The sequence below is a fragment of the Cariama cristata genome, unplaced genomic scaffold (genome assembly GCF_000690535.1).
Source record: "Cariama cristata isolate BGI_N322 unplaced genomic scaffold, ASM69053v1 scaffold19374, whole genome shotgun sequence".
NCBI lineage: Eukaryota > Metazoa > Chordata > Aves > Cariamiformes > Cariamidae > Cariama > Cariama cristata.
In genome coordinates, this window is record NW_009614901.1 from 1,219 (window position 1) to 24,776 (window position 23,558).

At 36.1% G+C, this 23,558-nt stretch overlaps 1 protein-coding gene across 1 annotated transcript; it reads left to right on the top strand.

Annotated features, from left to right (window-relative positions):
• Positions 1-1,177: 1,177 nt before the first annotated feature.
• On the top strand, positions 1,178-22,453 carry UBE2K (ubiquitin-conjugating enzyme E2K; the record flags this gene model as incomplete). The annotated part of the gene is made up of 6 exons (XM_009699608.1): positions 1,178-1,271; positions 6,534-6,592; positions 9,467-9,549; positions 18,002-18,101; positions 21,706-21,834; positions 22,182-22,453. Coding segments are annotated over 6 exons (540 nt in total), but the record flags the coding sequence as incomplete, so codon positions are not given.
• Between the last annotated feature and the right edge of the window lie 1,105 nt (positions 22,454-23,558).

Consider the following 23,558-nt stretch of genomic DNA (forward strand, 5'->3'; position numbering starts at 1 on the left):
GAGGTAATCTCCCAGCCGTTGTTCAGCGAATTCTGCATCCTTAATGGGTCGCATCGTTGGTAGATCTGAGAACCAGTTGATGGCAACCATCAACTTTACCTGACTTGACTCTTCTCTCATAGCTGTCAGCAACCAGGTTTACTCTGAGGAAGAGCAGCTGCACAGAGCTTTTTGGCGTAGGACTAGTTGGAACAATTTTAAAGGATCTGGGAAGATGATACGAGTTCTTGGGGAAAAAAAAAACAAACCAACATGTGATTCAGGAAATCTGTATTGCAGTCAGTGAGCATGGTATACAGAATGGACAAACCTGTAATTACTTACATCTAAAAACTTCATGGTATATCTTTCAAAAAGGAGATTCTGCTTTGCATCCACCCAGAAAAGTTACTGGCTGGAAGATTTGTATGAATTTCACTAACGCTGCTCTCTGGACCTGGAAAGCAAATTGAATGGAATGAGTAGCTCTGGCTAAACATTTCTGAGAATCAGTTTCTGGAAAACATATGGGTTTTTTTAAGTATCAAAATACAGTGTTTTCATTTTGTAGGCAAGTTGATATGGGGTGTGAAAATGTTGAGGAGGTGGCAATGAAATTCAAATGTATAAATAAATTGTACCTTATGCCTAAATATTAAAGATAAACATGATCTTAAGCAAGACTATAGTATTCTGTTTAGATCATCGTATTGTTTAAAAATAGTGAGCCACTCCATTTGGGGAAGTCATTCTGTATTCCAGTGAAAGTGACAATCGTGTCTATTATTAATTAAATTGCTCTAAACAAGAAAAAAGCCAATGTGTAACTCAGTCAATTTTCATTTTACAGTTTAAGATATTTAGATTTGACAGCTGATTTGCAAGATCAGTCTTTTAAAAATGTAATCAACTTAAAAATGTAACTTTAGATATTATATTGCTGGGATGCTTTGCTTATTTTGGTGATAGTATAAATAATATAATTGAAATTTCTAATGCTTCACAAATAGTCTTTTTTTAATGAAATAAAATTCCCACTGCAAGATGGCTATTTGCTTTAGCTTACTAGAATTTAGAATTTTTATTTATACTTTTTTTAAAAAACTACTATTCTAAAAATTTAAAGTACCATATTTTGGGGGAAATCTGTATGTCAAACGCTTACTTATAATTCTTTGTTTCTCTGTTTATTTTTAAGACGAGCAAAAATCAAATTAAAGTAGATCTTGTAGATGAGAATTTTACAGAATTAAGAGGAGAAATAGCAGGACCTCCGGACACACCATATGAAGGCAAGTAATGTTTTTGTGTATGCAATCATTGTACACTTAAAATCTTGTGTCTTGAGATGCTTTGTTTGTAAAATTATTTTACAGTATAAAAATGTAGAGCTACATGTTTTAAAATAGTCTGATTTTTTTTTTTAAATACAAATTTTAAGCTTGAAAAATATTTCAGTTCAACTTCTGTATTGCCTGAAGACAGATCTATTGTACAATAGGATAGACTATCCCATATGAAAGCTTAATTTACAGGTATAAGCTGTGCAGTGTAATTGGTATAATTCTGACTTTTAGTTGTTTGTATACCATCTTGGCAGGTTAAGCTCCTTAGCCATGAAGCATCAAGAAACTGAGCTTCAGAATCTAATGTAACTGTACATGTATTTCTGTGATCTAATGTGGTGATCATTCAAATGTGTTGCATTTTTCTATCACAAGAAGAGATGCCATTGCAAGGTAAATTTGGGATTTTGACCCATTGAGTATCCATGGGTCCCAATACTTAATTTATACTGGACTCTATCATAGAACTTCACATCTACAGCGCTCTTCAAAAATTACTCCTTAGTGATTTTCTTGTTTATTAAAGCTGGTATCAGTAATCGTGCATCTCTTCAATCTGGAAAAAGCAAGGTAACTTACTACATATAGAAGCTTTAACAGAAGTTAATATAGCATACTTCATCAGAGATACCAAATTACTCAATAATGCTGGTACTTGTAAACTTTCTGTTTGCATGTAATATATATGGAGCTGGCAGACACACCTTCTATTAAAGTTCCTTGATGACAAATGGAGATTTTTTAAAAATTTTTTTATTACTTCTAAATGGTCTTTTATTCAAATTTTCCATGCCAGGTATCTACTTTGATTTGAATTTCCAGTATACTTCCAGTATAAAAAAAAGTCTCAAGGAATGTTACAGGCAAATAAATTGTTTTGTTGGAAATTAAAGCAATTTTCCAAGTTTTCCATTGCTCTAGTTGCTCCATGCCTCGGAGTGAAAAGTGAGACTTGCGTATTGTCCAGAGACCAGACACGTGCCATTTGTCATTATTTTGAAAAAACAAATTCTGAAGTGGAGAAAATATCTGAAAGTTGTTGTGTAGATATAGGTGTATACGCACTTGAAAGCGTTGGTGGTTACTGATGAAAATCTAGTTGTTGCGTATTCACTAAGGAGAACACCCATTGTGATTACTTCTCCAGGCTGGGAGCTGCTGGTGCAGCAGCAGTGGACTTGAGAGCAGGGAGAGTCTCCCCAATCCCTGGCCCAGGGCAGATAAAAGATGAGGAAACAGCCAAACAGAAGTTGACACTGGACAATATTGGGCAGGGGTAGAAGGTATCAGAAGCTGAGGAGAAAGGAAATGATCCTGGAAGGGAGAGGGTAGAAAAGTAGAAGCATCTGTAATGGTGAGGATGCATCCCTCCAGAACTTAAGTCCCAGAGTTCCTCTGCTGTCTAGCAAATAATGGTGGTTTACCCCCTCCCTCCATTCCTTCCTGTCTCTTTATCCTCATCTCATCAGCTGCTAGTGTCCAGTTGACAGAAGATAATGTCTGGAAAGGAGATAATTTCTGGTTATAACATGTGCCTTCAATTTAAAAAAACTATGCTGTGGACCTAAAATACATAGTTGTGCTGGTGACCTATTTGGAAGTGGATCATTCTGTTCAGTGTAATAGTTCTTTTGCAAATATAGTTGGTCTTATAAAACGAGGTCTTACATACAGATGTTAAGATGTTGCAAAACTGAGTAATTGGATACTAGGAAATATCTGAATAATGGGAGGAGGTGGTTGTTTTGGAGGTTTTTGGTGTTTTGGTTTTGGTTGTCCCCCCATCCTCGTCCCCAACAGAATTAATCCTGCTTGGGTGAGTTGGTTTGTCAGGGCTTGTCATTTCTCTTTTTCCCTCCAGGTCAGCATTACCTCGGCTTATAAAATGGACCTTTTTTGGAGAATGTATTGAGAAGTTATTTGAAATGAAAGATGTATTCATGTATCACAAAAGTTAAAAACTGTATAGCAGTTCATGAAGAGGGTAAAAAAAGATTTGAATGCCTCTCTGCAGAACTGGGTTCTGTGTGATGCTGGATAATTCAGCTAGACCAAAATTTCAAAAGCTGAGCACTGTATATTCACATACTCAGCATATCCTGCTAATGAAAATCAGCGATGTGTGTTTAGTCTGTAATCTGTTAATGTGAAATGCATACATGCATACTTACATACCTGTGAGTACATTTAATGCTGAGGATATAGTAAATATCCCTTTTGGGGGGCTAAAATTATTATGTGTTCTGATTATGGCAGGGATCTCATGGAAAAGTAATGTGATCATATATGTACTTCAGTCAAGAAGGCATATGCACGAAGGAGCAAAATCAGAGTTATTGGCAGCCCAATTTCTGGCATTTCCTGACACTTGAGTAATTTACTTTGGAATGTTAATATTTCTGTAACATAGTTTTATGCATTTATTCCCTTATGTAATTATGAAGGGCTTGCCAGTGTGTAGTTTACATTTTATGACTAATGCGGTAATGCATGCTGCATAATTACTGACTGATCTCCTGTCATCTATAGTCTGAACAATGACACAGCAAGAAGGGCTTTATGAAGATAAACTAATTAATGCAGTAGTTCAGGTCAGACAATTCCGTGATAAAGGAGGGAATACTAGGACCATTGTGATGTTAAAGAACACTGATATTTATTGTTGAACACAGTTGATAAGGTATCTGAAAACAAACTGCTGCTGCAAAATTCCTTAATAGGTAATGTTGGGACTTTGGTTTAAGTGTGATTGAGAGGAAGAATGTCATCTGTTGTTGACAGATTTTTGTTTTTCTGTCAGTAGTGTCAACTCATATTGATCAATTATCAGGATATTGCAAGACACAACCTCAGTTGAAACACATTTGCACCCCACGTTAAAACATGTATGTTTACACTTTCAAAGGTCCTCTTTCCAGATCAATGGCTGCTGAGTTTTACTTGAATGAAGAGTTTTTCAATAGATACATTGATTTTTTTGTTTTTGTTTTTGTTTTTTTTTTCAACCCTGTGTAACCATGGTAGTATTCTCAAGTCAAGTTTGCATGTGAGCCACAGTAACTGCAAAATTTATGATAGGGTATTTCTTCAAGTGAAATAGTTAAACTTGCTCTAACTCTATTATGAGATGTACTCCAGTAGGAGTACAGAAGGAATGTTCTGTGAGTACTGTTTAATTCTATCTGAAGTATTAAATAGCTACAAAAAAGCCATACATGTGCGTACTCCTCTTAAAATTCCGTAGAAATACTGGCATGCAGAAGTTAGTATGTTAGTCACTTGTATTCTAATGTAGTATTAAGGAAATTAATATCCAGATTTGTTCTGTTTAAGTCTTCAAGCCTGTTTTTTTAACTATAAACTTCAGTGCACAACAGCAATACTATATAAATAATATTACCAACTCATTAGTCCCTGCAGTTTTAAAATCTTTTGGACTTGCGCATTCCAGGTGGAAAAAATGGGTGGCTGAACAGCCTGTTATGCAGAAGGCTGTAATAGTCTGTCTTTTAAAGGCAAGTTTTTATAGTAAGCAGAAGAAATGGTAATACCTAAGGATAGGTTTTATATTATCTCAGAAATTGATGTGGCAGTAAAATCATACAGGGACTGTGAATTGTTGCAATCCAGGAACAGTGTAATTGTTCTGTTTCTCAGGAAAAATTGCTGCTGAATTATACTTCAATTCAGACAAAAGGAAAAGCAAACAAAAGGAAAAGCAAACTTACTTAAGGTCTGTTGTTGATGTACATGTTTTCAAAAGTATTGTGCCTGTGCTGTCCTGTAAGCAGACAGATGATCAACTTACACATTAACTATTATAATTTTGGATTTATTGGCCTTTCTTCTATTGTATTTTCTGTTAAATCTTCTCAAGTTACTGTAGTATTAAATGAGAAATACCAGCTGTAGAAAGTAGTGTAAAATACCAAACTGATATTAGCCAGTTTCAGGTGTAGTGTATTAGACTGAATTACATTTTAAAAGTGAGAGGTGTTAGTAGCTGCTAACGTGCATTTTGGCACAGATTAAAAGGTGCCATAGACTATAAACTGTTTCCTGCACGTGAATCTTGCTGCCTATATAGAGTCAACTTGCGAACTGGTTTTGTATAAAATGATTTGCAACAGAGTAAATCACTCTTGAAATCCCAAAGGAAATAGGTTATTGAGGGAAGGAAAAGGTTCCTTTCTGAAATAACAGCAGTAGGATGAAGAAAAAAATTGCAAGTGGGGAGAAATGCTTTCAGTTTCCACAAAAACTAAATGTCTAAATTGGTGTATATGTCTTGTTATACTGTTCTTTTTGTGATTAAACTGCAGCCTGGCAAATGATCTTCAGTGGGCAGGCAGTGATAGTTGAGATTACTATCAATACTTTTATGTCTTGTGGAGCAAACTTGAATGTTAACAAAACTGTAATTGGAAGAGACATGGGTAATGGTACTGTAACAGGGAGAGAAAAATGAGAAATGTTTAGAAAAGGCAGTAGAAGATGGTTCTGTCCGCCAAGCTCATACTATCCTTTATTGCATGCTGTAACCTTGCAAACTGTATTAATAGTACTACTCTTAGTACTACTGTGTCAAAGTGTTTGCAGAACTGGAATAGAAGTAACTACAGTACTCTCTGAAGTAGAACATAGTAGAAGTAACATTGGAACCTTCTTTATTTCCCCCCCCAAAGTGTGAGAGGTTTTCTTAAATGACTTAGTTGAACATTCTTCAGTTCCAGAAAGTTTAAAATTAAATACAGTTAATTTCAGTTGTGTAATTTGAAGAAAATTGGCTGGCATGAGGTATCAGAAAAGAGTCAAAAATAATGAAATATCCTATGTTCAGCCTGAACGTTCCTGTGCCCTGTTTAATCAGTTTGGGGGGTATTTGGTTCATATTTTGGTATGTTTTGCTAAAATAGAGCATGGAAATTACAGCATTGGAAACAAGAAACTATAGGAGAATGTGCACATCAAATATACCTGAGAAATACAGATTCTGATTTACATAAGCAAATATGACTTTATTAGATGGATTTTATATGCATTTATTTATAAAATATGTGAAACTATCTTCTAACTAATACTTCTGAGTAAATTTTAATTACTTGAAAACCTGTCCATTTAGAAACGTAAGCTTTATTGTTATGGAAGACTAAGTTTGAGTTTTTTGTTCTTTTGTTGTAATTTCTAACTTGTTCTTGCCTTTTGCAGGTGGAAGGTATCAACTAGAGATAAAAATTCCAGAAACATATCCATTTAATCCTCCTAAGGTACTGTAAACATTTTTTTTTGGATAAAATGATTTGCCTGACAAGTTGTTTTAGAGTATTCTTACTTATCTGCTTGTGTGTGTAGTCTCTTTGTAGTACTCATCTTCCATTTTAAATTCTTCTGTAGACAGGCATTGTAGCTGTTGTCTTCAGGTAGAAATAATGCAGGATGCATAGGTGTATTCAATCAGAAGTACACTCTGATTATTCCTTAAAGTACAAACTGGCAAGTTCTGAGGGGGAGCTTGTGCCTTATTACTGACTTTCATGTAATGTCTTTTTGGCAAGATTAATACAGTTTTCAGGTAGTTTTACTTGATGTAGAGAGTATGGCTATCTTCACTCCCCCCAAGTATCGTTGAAGTTATGCTGTACTAGTTAACTATTGATTCTTTTAATTTCTTGGGCTCTATAAATTATATTTAGTAGATCTTGGGTCTAACCTACCAAGTTTCCAGTAATAATTAAATAGTGAGGTGTACAGTTGTGTGACTTGAAGAACCAGGAGACAAATCGAATGGTCTTACTGCAACTCTGTTGAAAGAATGCATAAAACGTGCACATGGATGAGAGAAAAGAGAAATGGCTTTGGTGAAGTCACTAATACATCTTTCACAACTTACTGCCTTTTTAACTTTACTGTACCTTTCTCATTAAATTTGTGATTCCACTTCCCTCCTAAATGGATCAGTCTCAGTAGTGTTCTCAGCCATAGGCAGCTGCAACTGTACGCTCCTGTGCCCTGATTTAGTCCGTTCTTCAGTGGCTTCTGATGAATCAGCAGACTCCCGAGTTGTCTGACTCAGCTTCTTGATCGGTTTTCTGTTTCTCTGAAAGATGTCTTTGATCTAAGAATGTGCCCTAGATCCTGATTGTTTTCACCCTGGTATGTAATACTGGGAAAGAACTGGGGAAGAGTAGGAAGGGAGAGGTGCCAGTAACTTGTAGCTCCTTGGCTCTTGTCCTTTGAATGACTTCCTTGAGAGTGGAGTGGAGGACACAAAGTCTTAATGAAATGTCGGTTTGTTTCAGTTCTTTCATATGAATGTGTTCTGGCAGGAGCTAAAATAAGGAGAGCTGAAACAGGTTGTAGACACTGAAAGATGGATCTGTGGACGATGGTTTAATTGCTGCTTTAGGGCTTGGTGGTTTCCATTTCCAAAGCTTATAGACAGCTATTGGAAGCTCAGTGCACTGTAGCATAGTACTGCTTATTCTGGAGTCTGTAGTCTTGCTTGTGTCTAGCCCTGCCTTTCATCTGGAAGATTTCTTTGTCTTGTTCTGTATGTGCTTTGACAGCCATTGTTAGCCATCATTCACTGTGAGGAATTACCTAGTATTTACATGGCTTTTTACATTTTCAAAGTGAATTAGAGAGTTGGGGTAGTTAACAAGTGACTCAGCTGACATGATCTCTTATTTTCTGTCCTGGAAAGCTGAACTCTTATGATCTTCCCTGTTTGTACACCATGATTGCACTGATTTTATTATAGCCCTGTATGTACAGTCTTTTGCTGTAGTGCCTGACAAATAACGTGTTCTCTGCGTTGATTTGCTTGCAGATCAGGGGCAAAAATTGAAAGATCTATGCTATACGTAAAATGTTTGTCAGGAGTTCGGGTTGAGGAGGTAGAGATGAGAAGCAGAGGCAGACCAAAGTCACTAGAAGGCAGTTAAAGTGCAACCTGAAATAAGGGGTTTGAGGAAAATAAAGGAGAAATTTTTGAAGGCATGTATATATTCCTTTCAGAGGACAGCTTTGGGTTTTGAGACTTTTAAAAGAAAATGCTGCTTTTAACTTTCTCAGTGTCTTTTTAAAAAAAAAAAAACAAACCAACCAAACAAAACCAAACTGATTTTATTCATGCTTTGTAAGCATGAATATACCTTAGAGTAAAAATATGGACATGATCAATGAATGCATGGTGGGACTAGATTATTTCAGTAGAAAAAAAAAAAAGTAATTGTAATCTGGTTAGGTTTTGGGTTGTTGAAGAGCTTTCTCCATATGGATAATGAGACTGTGTGGTTGTAGAAGTAGTAACATCCACCAAGGAAATTTTTATAGTACTTCTGTAGCTATTAACAATTTAGCTGAACAGTGAGGTCCAATGCCTCTACATGAAGAGTTCAGGGACTTGTTTCCAGTACCTAAAGGAGGCCTACAAGAAAGCTGGGGAGGGACTTCTTATAAGGGCATGTAGTGATACGACAAGGGGTAATGGCTTTAAACTGGAAGAGGGAAGATTTAGATGAGATATTAGGAAAAAATTCTTCATGGTGAGGGTGGTGAGGCACTGGAACAGGGTTGCCCAGAGAAGCTGTGGATGCCCCATCCCTGGAAGTGTTCAAGGCCAGGCTGGATGGGGCTTTGAGCAACCTGGTCTAGTGGAAGGTGTCCCTGCCTATGGCAGTGGAACTGGAACTAGATGAGCTTTAAGGTCCCTTCCAACCAAACCATTCTATGAATAAAAGTGGACTTTCTAGCATTTACAATGCTGGAAGTTTTAAGTCTGTATTTGACCATCTCCTTATGTCAAAACACTGGTACTGCTGGAGGATATTTCTAAATGGCCTTGTGTGATGCAGGGATGTGCACACATGACAGAAAAAAAAGCAATTAGGGATGATTTTGGTGTCCTCAAATGGGCAGTAGTCTGTTCTTGAGTGAAATAAGGCTCTGTCTAACAAATGGCCTTGCAAACTTGAAGCCTCCTGAAATAAGTAGTATCATACGTTTTAGTTCTGGTTTTTAGCTTGATGTTTCTTAGATTAGTATTTCTTTATGGTAATATTAGAAATGATGCATTTAAAATGTTTAATAGAGTGCATTTAATAACCATTTCTGTTTTTAAAAATTGTCTTGTCTTCTAGGTGCGGTTTATTACCAAAATATGGCATCCTAATATTAGCTCAGTCACTGGGGCCATTTGTTTGGATATTCTGAAAGATCAATGGTAAGATTCCATATGGATATAAATGTGCTTGAGCTGAGGTCTTGCAGGTGACACATCCAGTATATTAATCTTTTACAGAGTGAGAAGATTATGCAAATCATGTGGCACAGGATAGTGTAAATTACAAAAAAGGAAATAATGATAGTCATAAGCTGTTGTCTTTTTAATTTCTGGAACTGTATATTTTTTTCTTACAGTCTTGGAGCACTTGATGTTCTTTCAGGCAGTAGGAATCTTTGAACATGCATGCCATGGTACATGGTATAATTTTTCTATCAGTAAAGCCAGTGCACTTTTGTACCTGCACCTAGTTATTGGTACCACCATACAATTGTACTGGAGATTAATAAGACTCTAACTGTGCAAGTAGAGTTTCCTGGAAGATCATACTCTAAACCAGATTAATGAATGGGCATGAGGTTGGCTGCTTGGTTTGTGTGTTGGGATTTTTTGGATTTTTGTTTGTTTGGGTTGTTCGGGTTTTTTTGGCAAAACAAACTTTGGAGAGTGTTTTTAATGGGGATCTCTTCACTGATTGGAACTAGAGCACATAAACCTGCTCTCCCAGCTAGGCTTGTTTCACTCAGGACAAGGTTTAAGTAGTGAGAATATGGGAATGCAGAAATTCTTTAGCAGCAAAGATGCTTAACATGGAACTGCCTCCCAACATCATTACTACTCTCCTGGGAAGAATATATCCAGAGTTTTTAAGGTCAGGGTTTGTTTTTTTCTTCCATCTTTTGGTACTCCTTTATGTACTGTCTAGTTGCTTTACTCATAGTATGAAGGTCTGTAACTTTAACAAGTATCTTCAAGGGTAATCTTTCCATACTGAAGCCCCTAAACATCATCTTCCTCGAAAATGACACTTACCTAGCATTTTCCCCTACTAACTTCAAGGAAAGACAGTCCCTAGCAGAAGTCATGCTTATTTATCGCCTTCTGAATTAAAATCAAAGTAATTTCACAGCTTTTTTTTAAACATTTTCTTGTTATCTTCATATGATTTTAGTATATTCCCTAATTAGTGCTTTCTGTGGAGAAGCATGGATGATTTTGCTTCTGCAGCAATGGACTGGGATTCAGAAGTCCACATTCTGGTTTCCAGCCCTGGAACAGGTCTTCTGTTGTCGTTCAGCATTGCCAAACATTGTGACTTGAAGCAGTTTCCCAAAATGCAGTGTTATCCCCAAACTGCTACTTTAAGAGTGAAGCAGTTAGTAGCTTTAAGATGAAAGTTTGTGGCCTTTTCAGTGGCGGATCAAGCTAAAAAATACGAAATACCAAAAGGCAACAAAGACCTAAAGAAATCATTAACTTCAACTTTTTTTCTTTTTGTCAAAACCATTAAGATCTAGAAAGGAAGAACAGGAGAGAAGATTTTGACTTGTGTTCTTGTAATCTTTGAAAATTAGGTTTTGTACAGATAGCTTAATCTGTGTCTTAGTTCTGCCTGATGAAAAAAAAAAACCATGAATACCTTCCTTCACCAAGATGTATACAAAATAGGAGTATTGGAACAAGAACTTGGCTTCTGTGTATTTAAACCAGCTGGCACAGGGAGCACCAATATTATGCCACTTACATACTGTTAAACTCTTTCTTTGGAACACTGTCTTAGTTTGGAAGCACTAAGGAAAGAATTTCACAGAGCTTGGTGGTGATGGGGGAATGCTTCCTATATACAATAATCCCTTTTCAAATTATTCTTAATGTAGTGAGCCCTTCATTTTCTAGTGGTGCTCTTTGTAAGTTTTGTTTGGTTTTTAATTGTAGAATGGTCAGTGAAAGTCGCTTGAGCATGTTGAAGTGCTTGTCAAAGCCTTTGGTCCTTTGGAGAGGAGGAAACCCTTGTGGCTACCTCCATCCTTTCTTGTTTGTAGGATTTCAGTATTGTGATAGATAAGACTTTTTTTCCTGAGTAGCTTCCTAAAAATTCCTAAGCCGTATGAATGCTTAATATTGTTTAAATAAGTTAATTGTTCTTTGATATATGCTGTTTTAGCTATTTAAACTGAGAAGTGCCCACATCACTGTGTTTAGAGTTTTCTGCCTATGTAGGTTGAACAATGGTTTGAATAAAATGATAGCTTCATTAGAATGCAACAAAGATACAAAACCCAAGCAACCCCCCTCCCTTGATAATTTTAATCTTTAATGGATTTCACCAGGTATTCAAAGGTAAATGGGACAAATGCAATTCTGAAATACTGTAATGGCTGTGTTCCAGAAAATATATTTAATTTCACAGACTCTCTTGTCAGATCTTTTAGTAACAAGCTCTGTTTCTGAAGTGCCACTTCATTGACTTGTAATGCTCTTAACGGAATAATGCTGCTCTTGTTGCTGTATTTAAATGTGAATCTCAAATTCCAATGAGTATCTGTTTTTCAGTGGGAGCTGAAGGACAGAATTTGGGCCTATGGGACTTAGTAGGGATTCTTAAAGAGCTAATAAACTGATAATAAACCATTTACATATGGTGAATACAAAGATTTTAATGTATTTGTATAGTTAAAAAAGTCTCTTCCCTACTCACCATCCCACGATAATGATTTTTTTATTTTAATGAACATAGTTGAGATACTGTTCTGCATATTGACAGGAGGTTTTGTCAGTTTGCAAAGTAATGTCTTTAAATGATTTTTTTTTTTAAATGAGTTTAATGAATTTTTTTCTCCAAAGTATATGCTTGATGCTGAAATTCTTTTCAGCTACGGATTTTCATCATGTTTAGATTTGCAAATGCCTGTTATGCCAGTTTGTTTGCAAAGCAGCTACTGTTTGCTGGTAGAATTGAAATGGGGTATGATTTTGTAGAAGGAATACTGTTTATGCTGATCTGATAGGCCTTTTGTTATGTGATTTCACTTACGGTGGCCTATATTTATCTTCCAGGCTAGTATTCTATCTCAAAATTTTATTTTTAAATATAAAATGTATCTAATACTATTCATTGAAACGTGAAAGCTAAATTACTTGAAAGCTGTTCTGTGTAAATCCCTTGAGCAGTCATTATCAAGTGAATGTGTTGTGGCTGTGTGTATGGCTACAAAAAACCTCTTGACTGTTGTGGTTTTGACAGTCAAAATAAAAATTAATAATAAAAATATTTTTTTCATAGTGGCTCTACTGGAAGATTCAGTTTTTGAGATGCAGAAATCATTATTACAAGAGACAGTACTATTTTAATAGATACATAAGCAATAGCCAGCTTGTAGTAATCATCTTCTTGGGCATCTAAAACTGCTGGATTTTGTTCAGGGTATTTGAGGAGCACTGAACCTCTTTAAAGCTTTGAGAAAAATGCAGAAAACATTAACATTGTTTGAGGGAACTCTTCAGCAAGCGGGCTGTCTTTTCCTCCCCACTGCACTATGTCAAAGCTATTCTATTATTCTCTTTTTTTGCTTTCCCTAATGGGTGCCCAGTCTTGTATTTCGCCTGTAAATAGTGGCTATGCAACAGGCTTCTACTCAAAGGCCTTATTCATTTCCCCCCTCCTTCCAGATTCCATAAGCTCTTGGTATAAGTTTCCAGAGCTTTTCTCTTAGATTAACAAGCTTAGTTATTTCATGAATGGAATAAATATTGCAGATTATTTTAAAAATGAAATAAAAACTGTTCCCAGTAGCCATGTTCAGTTGATGGAGTGGAGCAGCAGTCTGCTGGCTGCAGCTGTTCCTGTTGTTCTGCTGGGTTACCTCTCAGAGTAACTAGAGAGATTTCTGGAGAGGAATGTACAGAACATAAGTAAAAACTTCCTAAGTGGAAAATTACTTAACCTTAAAAAAAGAAGAAGAAAGACTGGCAGTGTTTCATAATCCTCTTAGGGCTCTTTCAGCTCATCGAAAGGTAAGAGATGTCTTATCCTCAGGCATGCTGGGCATAGCTGTCTTGCAGTGCTTTTTAATATTATCACTATAGTCAGCCAAAGTAGAGATGCTCTTTTCCTAATGGAAATGCCCCAAGATACTACCTCCATAGTGGCTAAGCAGCATTATGGGATGGGAGTGGGAGTTGAGGGTTATTGTACACTTTAAACAGAAAACAGGAGCAAGTAACGTCATGGGGCAAAGGCAATGTAATGTCACGTGCAAGGCGAATAGGGTGCTGGAATGTAGGAAGTTTTACCTGCAAAACTCATGACATTAACTGCCTGCTTTTTGTTTATGATTGGTCTGGGTTCTGTTGGAGTAGTGTACCCAATTTGTGCATTGTATTCCAAGAAAGATGGGAACCATAGGAAAAATCCAAAGTAACAACAATGATGATCTAAGCAAATGTGACCTACTATGAAAGATTGGAAAGCCATTTTAGCATGCAGAATATCAAGCAGGGTGAAACATAGAAATAGATTTTCCGAGAAACTTGTGAGGCTCCAGTTAAGAACAGATTAGGCAGAAGTCTGTCAGGAGTGATAACAAAACCTTGCCTTTGGCACGGAGGAGAGAAAAAAACCTAAAACCTAAGCATGCAGCTAGCTTGAGTTGCCAAAGGGAATTTCTTGAACTCCATGAGATGTTGCGCATAAATCCACACATAGAAACAAACTTCAAATGTAAGAAGAATTGGAAATACTTTTATTTTTTTCAGGATGCTAGTCTGGAAAAATAAACCCTTGAGGAGCACTGGAAAACGCAGAAGACATATCTTTCCATTGGAAGTTCATTTTAATGAAAATACAACTTTTTTTTTGCAGCACATTCTTCTCTAGCTTGTGGGGATATCATGTAGGGTGTATTTGTTGGGTTTTTTAGTTTTGTGGCACTATCAGCATAGATTTTCCTCCAGAACTGATGATGAGAATTGTTTTTGCTGTTTGCTGATAAGGAACAGGTCCTGCCTTACTAGTGTCTGCAAGTGTAGTTCTGGGCAGTCATCTCCATTCACTTTATTCTCCCAAAAGAAGGTAATGGGAAGGAAGAGGAGCTTTTTAGGGTACTTGAGAAATGAGAATATTTTTAGCTGTCCTTCCAGTTTCTTCTGGGAATCTTAATTTATGTCTGAAAAATTAAGACTAAGCTACGTAGAAAATAACAAAACTTTTTTACTTTCTTTGATGAGGAAAGCTAGTTGGTGTCCTAGAGGTAGAAAATGTTACTAGAATATACAATAGTTACATGAAATATCTCAGATTTTCTTTACCATTAATCACAAACTTTAATTTCCTGTTCTTAATAGAAACAGTAGCTGAAGCTGTAACAGGTTTTCTGTTATGATTTAAGGATGCTCCTCCTTCAAACGTTTGTGTCCAGTAAAGACCTTTTCTTACTATGCATGAGATGTGAAAGCCATTTTGAGACGTGAGACTTGAAAATAAGTTGTAAGCTACATTTTTAAAACTTTTTACATATGTAGCTAAACTAGTCTTGTCTATAATCTTACTATTTTAGAGTTTGAGTTCTCTGAGCATATAGCCATCTGTATATCCAAATGGATGAGGTATTTATTTTTATTACTTATTTTGAAATTGGAACATCAGAACAGAAGTTCAAGTCCCAATGTGCTGTATATAAAAATCTACAAACATAACAAATGAATAAGGACTGTGAAAGGGCTGAGCAGTCTTGAAAACTGGAGATGCCTGGAGCCAGCACTAGAACTTGTGTTCTAGGCATACATGGCACCTTTGGTCCTTAGTAATGCCCCCTGCTCCCCATTGTATATTTTCCACTCCTAGAAGGTACCGTGTAAATGGAAGTAAATTGCATGTAAAATTGGCACAAGTGGCCACGACCCCTTTCGTTTCTTGTTCTCTACTGTAAATAATGGCAGTATTTTCAGATGTCTCTAAAGTAGAAGGATTTCTGTAAAGGAAAGTACAGAACAGCCTTTATTTGGTGAAAGTAACTACAGGATCAGTTACAATTGATAGATATTTCATGTTACTTCTATCTTTGAAAGTACACTAAATAGCGTAATAAAATTACTGAACTGGGAAAAAAGACTTTAGGTTTTATAGCATGTGTGGTGGATATGGTAGTTCCTGCAATTCACTACATAAAAATAAAAATGGTTAAATCCATTTGAGCATAGTAAGGCCTGAAAGACTCAGCATTCTGTGACACCTGAATGCTGGAATAGTAAACATGTTGTATTACATTCATTTAATACTAGCAGACACCACTTTGAATTATGTCATCAATGTGTACATTAAATAGATTAATTTCAAGACAGTATAAACCAGTAGAGATCACAAAGAACAGGAAATTGTAAGAATAAAATAGCACAGATATATATAAAGCAAAAATATTTCTGTGTTCTTTCATTAAGGTTTTTGTGTGTATGATTTAGGTATGGAAAAGCAAGATGCTCTCGTACTCTTGAGTGTACTATGTTAGCTAGGCTATCATCACGCAGTTGAGGATATGTTTCGGTAACTAGGTGTTCTTTATCTGATTATATTTAATCTTACTAGTTAATCCACAGCTTGCTTTGTAATTTAAAGGAACATTCTTTGGCTTGGAAGAAGCATTCAGCTTGGAACCTGAGATACTTAAATTTAACTGGAAGAGAATCTGAACTTCTGAAAAAAAGTGTTTAGTTACTAAGGAATAGGTTTGGAAAATGAGAATTATATGTTGTGAAGGTTTTGTGATTTGTCAGAATTCAGATCTAAAAGCATAAGGGTTATTTTAAGACTTAAATCTGCAAAGTTCAGCTTGAGGGACTCCAAGCTGATGTGGCAGTTGGAATGAGACAATATGTGCTAATTAAAATCTCTGTCACTTGGGATGTTTCTCACTTGCATTTTGATGTAGAGCACTGCACTGTGAAAGCTCAGTGGTGATTATCAAGCTAAAAAAAAAAGTAAGTTTCTAAGAAAAAAGCTTCTAGAATTAGAAACAATTAGGGAAGAATGCTATACTTGAATGGTTAGTGACATAGCAGGAAAGCTGTAAATGTAAGCATGTAGGCATATAATGTTCAGATGTCACAAATGTACCTCTGACGTTTTACCAGCATTTATTCTCTGTTCATTGATGTGCTCTGCTAGAGTACCTCAATACCGTGCCTTGGTACTGGCAAATACATAGATTTCTGAAATCTGAGACTGGGAATAGACTTGCAAAACATTTCCTTTGTATCTGGACCATCAGGTCAGACTCTTCCCCACCCACTCTAACAGACTCTGCCTTTACTTTCAGTCTTCTGAAAAGAAGAAACTATTTTCTGTTGGTTGAAAATTGAACTGCTTGTAAGAAATTGGATGCCTGTGTTTCACAACTTTCCTCTGACACTTCATGTGCCATAACCATTTTGCTGAAATTTAAGATACCGTATTTTCTCCACTTACCTGTCTACTAGTACTTAAGCAGAGTAAGCAGTTTTGTGTATTGGCTTGAACATCTGTCTGTGCCTTTGCCACAACAATTAAGAGTCTACTTAAGTCTTCAAATCAGCTGAAATACTGAACTTTCACAGATTCTGGGGGGTCCCTAATTTGATTGCCAGTGTGTGCCAGCTGAAATGGTAGATCAGAGATCGTATTCATGATCAAAGTCTAATTAAACTGTATATTTAAAATGTTACAACTTTCCAGATTTACAGTATGTAATGATTTCATACTTTTACTTTTCTGAGCGTTTATTGACTTTTATGAACATACTTTGTTTTCCCTTACTAAATTATTGAAGTCTCTTATTCTGAATATACTTTGAGATCAAGATAAATGACGAGAACTTAGAACCTTAGAAGTTCCAACTCTAGAACTATGCTACCTTCAACAGGGTTCTTTCACAGGAGCAAAAGAGTGACTTCACAGCACCATCATGACTACAGAATGTTCTCCTGCTTCTGACAGTCGTGTCGAGTTGAAATGAGAGGAAGCTGAGATAATATTTTCAGTTGCAGATTCTGTAATAGCCAAACCTTTTTATTGTTACAGTAGTAATTCACTATGTAAATTGTTAAATCTTATTGAAAAATGTCGTGTTAAAACTGATGCAATGCAAAAGTTACCTAATGTATAAAATTGCTTATCTGTTGCAAATACTTACAATATACGTCACTATTTCTGTATATGCTATTTCTCTATGAAGAGTGCCAGCAGAGGGAGCACACGTGGGCTGCCAGTTCAGTACCTAGGCCTTATGCAAGGTGCTGTTACTGGTAGTAAGGAAGGATGACACAAACTGGCACTTTTTTTTTTCCCCTCCAGATGAAATGAATTCTGTTAAGTGGGCGTGGTCAAATGTGTAGGTCAAGGACTGTATTTTCCAAAAGCTTAAGAAAGCATTGTTAATAAGAAAGTCCAAATTTTAAACCTTATTTAAATGTACATATTGAATGATATTCTAATACCTATAGGCTGCAGCAGTTTAAAATTACAATTCTTAGATTTATAATCTGTACATGTAATCTTATATCTTCTATGATACTAGTACAGCAGCAACGGTGAGTACAGGCATGGGTTTTGGTAAAGTCATTTTCAAATTTTTAATTTTAGGGCAGCAGCAATGACTCTAAGAACAGTGTTGTTATCACTGCAAGCATTGTTGGCAGCTGCAGAACCAGATGATCCACAAGATGCAGTAGTGGCAAACCAGGTAAGATACTCAGTTGACTGTGAATTTGTAACACTTCTGTAACCTTTGCTAACTCAGATTAGGTCCCAAACCTTGGGGGAGATAAAGTTTTTAAAAAATTTATTGGAAAACTGCCTTACAGTAAGTGTGAGTTACTACGGTGTTTGGTGCTGTTTAGTCTTTGTATTCCATTGTAAGTAGCAGTTATTTTACAGTGTCAGGAGGTTTATTTTGTTACTTTTCTTCCTTATTTAGCTTGTCAGAAACGTCAGGAGATAGTAGCATAGCAAAATGAATTCCAGTATAACTTGCCTTTTAAAAATCTAAGGCTTCTAGTATAATAAAAGCAATGTTGTATTGGTTTAAAATTAGTTTGATGGTGTTCATTGGATTTGGCTTGGTATGTAGCTCCTCTTCCAGATTAATATGGAGATTGTTGAGCATTGTATTTGTTTAATGTCAAAATTTTATGAATAGTGACTTTAGGTGAATTACTCTTGCATTTAATCCTGTGGAGCAATTTATCTGAATAAAGCATCCTATGTATTTTACCTTTGCAAGCATTTGGAATAACTATTTTAGTCACTGGTGCAATTGGTATGAGTAGAACTCTCTAATCAACAGGATTTGTTATTTTTCAGACAGCAGGGGTAACTTATAAAAAGTAATACCAGTGAAATATCAGTTGGATCTTATGCCATACCAGGACTGACATGGTTCTATTTAAAGGGCTGATGAAAGAGAGGAACAACCATTCCATAACTTAATAGTCTGACAATTTCCAACAAAGTCCCAAGTATATGTGTGTTGTTTTCCTTTTTACTATGAGGAGAGACAGAGAAGGCCTGGCTTCCCCACTGGCTGGTAGTAAGGGTATCTTTCAGTAACAAAAGAACAAAGCAAGTAGAAGTAGAAGGTTCTTCCAGCATCAATCTCATCTACATCTCCTGTAAGTCAGGACCCTCCAGGATAGGTGACAAAGTGTGTACTTCTTCCCTCTAAAAATCTGTGTAGGATGATAGATTAGTAGTTTATCAAACCTCTCAGGATTTGGAGGGAAACATGGAGATCAGAGGTAGCCCATTGCACCGCTGGGTCTGCTACTACACTCAGTAGTGAGTACAGAAGGCATGCTTGTGGGATTCTGCAATACTGTAAGGCTGCTCTGAACAAATGTCCCTGAACAGCTGTGTCAGACTGAATTGCTCTACACAGGGAGAGTTGTTGCACAGGCCAGCAAGGCCACCAGGCATGTGCCTGCACCCATTTTTTTGTTGTCGGATACATGCCCTTTCTGTCACACTCTATTAAACAAAACCTCTTTTTCCTTTTTTTACAAAGAGTAAGAATAGTGTTTCCCATTCTGGCTCTGATGGTAGAATTTTCTGTGAGAATCATTGCAGTCTCATAGAAAAAACTCTTTCCAGTTCAAGTGTTTCTCTGGCAAAAAAACTTAATGAAACTTCTGAGATTCTGAAGAGCAGTTTTCCAGGCTGCCTCTCAGGTGCTTGCGAGGATGTGTCTAGTGGGACTGTGGCATGGCTGATGTGGGGAGGATTCAGTTTCTCCTGTTCCCTGCAAATACCTGCATGAAAACTTTACTGGGATTTGGCCTTGAGTTACAAGCGTGTGTATGTGAGTAGAAAGTGATTATAACATCTTTGAGAGATGTGGTGGTAAACACCCAGTTCCTTCATGCAGTTTATTTGGTGGTGGGGGTTTTTTGGGGGGTTTTTTTGTTTGGTTTTTTTTGTGGTTTGTTTGGTTTTTTCAAAACAAAAATTTGCAAGGAATTAGTTATCCTCTACGCTCATTTTTCATTATGTTAATTTACTAAACTATGTGTTAGACTGCTAAGCTGTCCAGGTAAATGGCAGTGTCCTACAAGCTCTTGAGCTGAATCACAGGGAGAACTCCTGTTTTGAATAATGGCGGTATTTTGAGACACCAGCTGTCTAGTGTCAAAACTACTTCAACTAGTTACTGGTTTTTTTAAGTACAGCAACATTAACTGCCTCAGACTCCTGATATAGAGACATCAGTAAAAGGTGCCTTTAGGCTTTTCTCAATTCAGTGAGAATCTAGGTTATTTACAGATACCTAAGTAAAGGAATTTTATTTATAGAACACTGAAAGCTAGTTCTGAATAAAATGCAGTTATGACTAATCCTTTGCACTTCAGCTGGTTGCTTTCTAGGCTTGACTATTCTCAAAAATATATATTTAAAAAAAACACTGGGGGAAGACCTCTTAAGAGCAGAAGAGTGTTATACTTCAGGATGCTACTGATGCTTAACTTAATCCTTCCTCTTTTCTAGTCATTACAACCAAAAAAAATTATTACAGACCACTGTATTTATAACACAGTGAATTATTGCCAACAATAGATTGTTGCCCATGCTTGTTTTAGTGCCATTAATAATCAGATAGTAAATATACAAATTACTTCATGTGGAGCAGAATTAGTGGGAGGTGTACAAAGCACACAATGCAGTGTAGTTGGTGTGTGTTGCTGTAGGAGACTTAAAATGAAATGTACAGTAGTAAAAAGTATTATAGTCACTTTGACAGTGCTTTATAGATTTAATTATTATTTTCATGTACTAATAAAATGCTTAGAATGATAATCAGCTGTGTTTCTGTCCTTAAAATGCATCTAAATATTTGAATAATCTATTTCTCAATATCTTGTCTTATTTAGTGCTAAAATTTATTATATATCTAAAGATGGGAATACCTACTGTTTTTTTTAAAGTGTAATGATGAAGGGAGTCTTTTTTTTAAATACAAAAAACTTAATATTACATACAAAAGTTGCTAAAATAGGAAACTCATCTTGCTTTTCTGGGTACGATTTATGACATGACCCAGTTTCTTAGCTTTTGAGTTCTTGGTGCAGGCTGAAAACTCTCTGTGATAAGGTCCATTCTGTTTGTTCATTAGAAAACTTGTTAGTGATGAGATTGGTGCAAAATAATATTTACATACCCTGCATGATTTTTTTTTTCTGGTAAATAATAGCTTGCATGAAAAGAGTTGTGGCTTCCTGGCTTTTTGCGTGTGCTCACCCATTTTTTCATACCTTCTTTTGTCATGTACGCTGTCAATATCCTTACTCTCAGGAGGGATCCTGGTAGTAAAATGTCAGTCCTGACTGAAAAACTGCAGACCTACTTGCAATGTATAAAACCAAGCATATGTTTAAGTGATTAGAGAAAGACATTAGAGTAGTATGCAGTATGTACATTCAGGAGATATTAACATAGGGATAATTTGTGCTCTGCCACACTGAATATAAATTTTCAGTAGCTGTGCTAAATATAGCTACTTGACTTTAGATCTGTGTAATTGAGAGCAGTACCTGGTTGTACACACAAAATACTTACAGTGCATAATAAAACCTAAATGCAAACACATTAAATCAAATGCTTGCGTAGGTTTACTTTGTGTAATCCTCACCTCCAAATTTCATTTAAAAAATAGCAGTATGATCAGTGTAAAACAAGGTTGAAGATATTGTAGAAAGAGGAGTAATGGATTGGAATCTGCAATATTATCTTGCTTTTTGGTTGGATTGCTGAGTTGGTTTAACTTTCCCCTTCTCCCCCCTCTCTCTTTTGTGTAGTACAAACAAAATCCAGAAATGTTTAAACAGACAGCTCGACTTTGGGCACATGTGTATGCTGGAGCACCAGTTTCTAGTCCAGAATACACCAAAAAAATAGAAAACCTTTGTGCTATGGGCTTTGATAGGGTAAGTATATACAACTTAAATATTTTTCAGCAGGGGCAGGGCAAGTATGTGTATAAATACAGTGCGTCATTAGTATACTAAAGTAGACTTGCTACTTCCATGACCTTTTGTAGGTCTAATCGTTCTGTTTTGCTAATTACTTTTAAGAATTGGAGTTTTAAAATGCTACATTATTAGTAAATCTTGTGAGCTACCCTTTTTTTGAAACAATTTTTCTATAGATTATTAGTTAGGATTTAACAAATGGTAAAGTAACGTGTTCCAATTAATCTGTCAGCTTTTCATTCCACTTCTCAGAGCTGCAGGTTCACACACTGAAAATATTTTGCTTTTTTTTCTCGTTGCAGAATGCAGTAATAGTGGCCTTGTCTTCAAAATCATGGGATGTAGAGACTGCAACAGAATTACTCCTGAGTAACTGAGCCATGTAGAGAGAGCTGCTTCAGTAGTCCAGCTTGCCCCTTTTGGAGGAGCATCACCATCTGTTATTTTTAGGATTCTATATAGATTCTCTTTTAAAACTGGCACTCTTGCCTGATGATGCTATCTAGGCACTATTGGAGACTGAAAAAACCGCTCTGTAAATAAAGCTAATTAAACGTCTGTGTAAATTTAAAAAGGGGAAATACTTTAATTTTTTTTTCTTACTAAATATTGTAAAAATTCTTGGAGCTCAGCTAAGATAATGGGGGAAAAACATGCCTACTTTAGTGTTTAGCAGTGTGACGAAGACTAGCAGGAACTTGCTTCAGGATTTTGATTTGGTAATTCAGACAGCAACATTTTTGAGTGTTAGTCATCAAAATTGTTGGTGCCACTCATCACAGCTATCTTACTGTTTTTAACATGGATCCTATGTGCCTGTGGATTGACCTATATTTGCATGCTTGTATTTAATAGACATATTAGGTAGGGTCGCTGAAGAGAGCACCATTGAAATACTCGAGTGTTCTTGTAACTTTTTTCCTGGAAGACTTTCAAGACTTACCCAAAGTTCCAAATGGTGACCTGTTCAGAACTGGTTTCTTTCTAGCTTATTAATTGGGAAACCTGATTCTCCTCTCCCTTACATCATACAGCTGAAAATCCTCACTAGATTATGTTTCATCATCTGTGGGTATTATGTGTGCCATTTACAGTAGTCTAGGCCCCCCCTTTAAAAAAATATTTTGAATTATGAGTAATGATTTTCATCCATCATGTTTTCTACACAATCTCATAAGGAGTATGCCTCGATATAGCACAAAAAGATGGAACTGCTTTTCTTTCCTTTTTTTTTTTTTTTTTTTGGTCTGAAATAGATGTAAAATGTTCTTCAGTACATTCTGGATAATACGATTTCACTGGGTTTGAAGGAGGAAAAAGCTGAATCTCCAGTGTACTGAGGATTAAAAAAAATTTTCTTTGAGTACTTGACATGATGCAATCAGCTGTTTTTTGCAGCAGTTTTCTAGCTTTATTTTGGGCTTCAATTTAAGGATTGCTTACCAGGTACTTTAAAATTCATCCTTGCTTGCATTTTTCTCTAGTTGACACATGGAGGCTGTGTTGGTGTTTTTACTGTACATACTTCAAATGCACATAGAGGTAGAAGTGTGTTCTCAATTTAGCTTTCTTTTGGATTGATGTTTCTGATAAACGAGAACTGAAATCTTACCTTGGCTTGTACATACAGTCAGTCTTTTTATTCGTATTAAAATGACATTTCATCCTGAGTGCAAAAG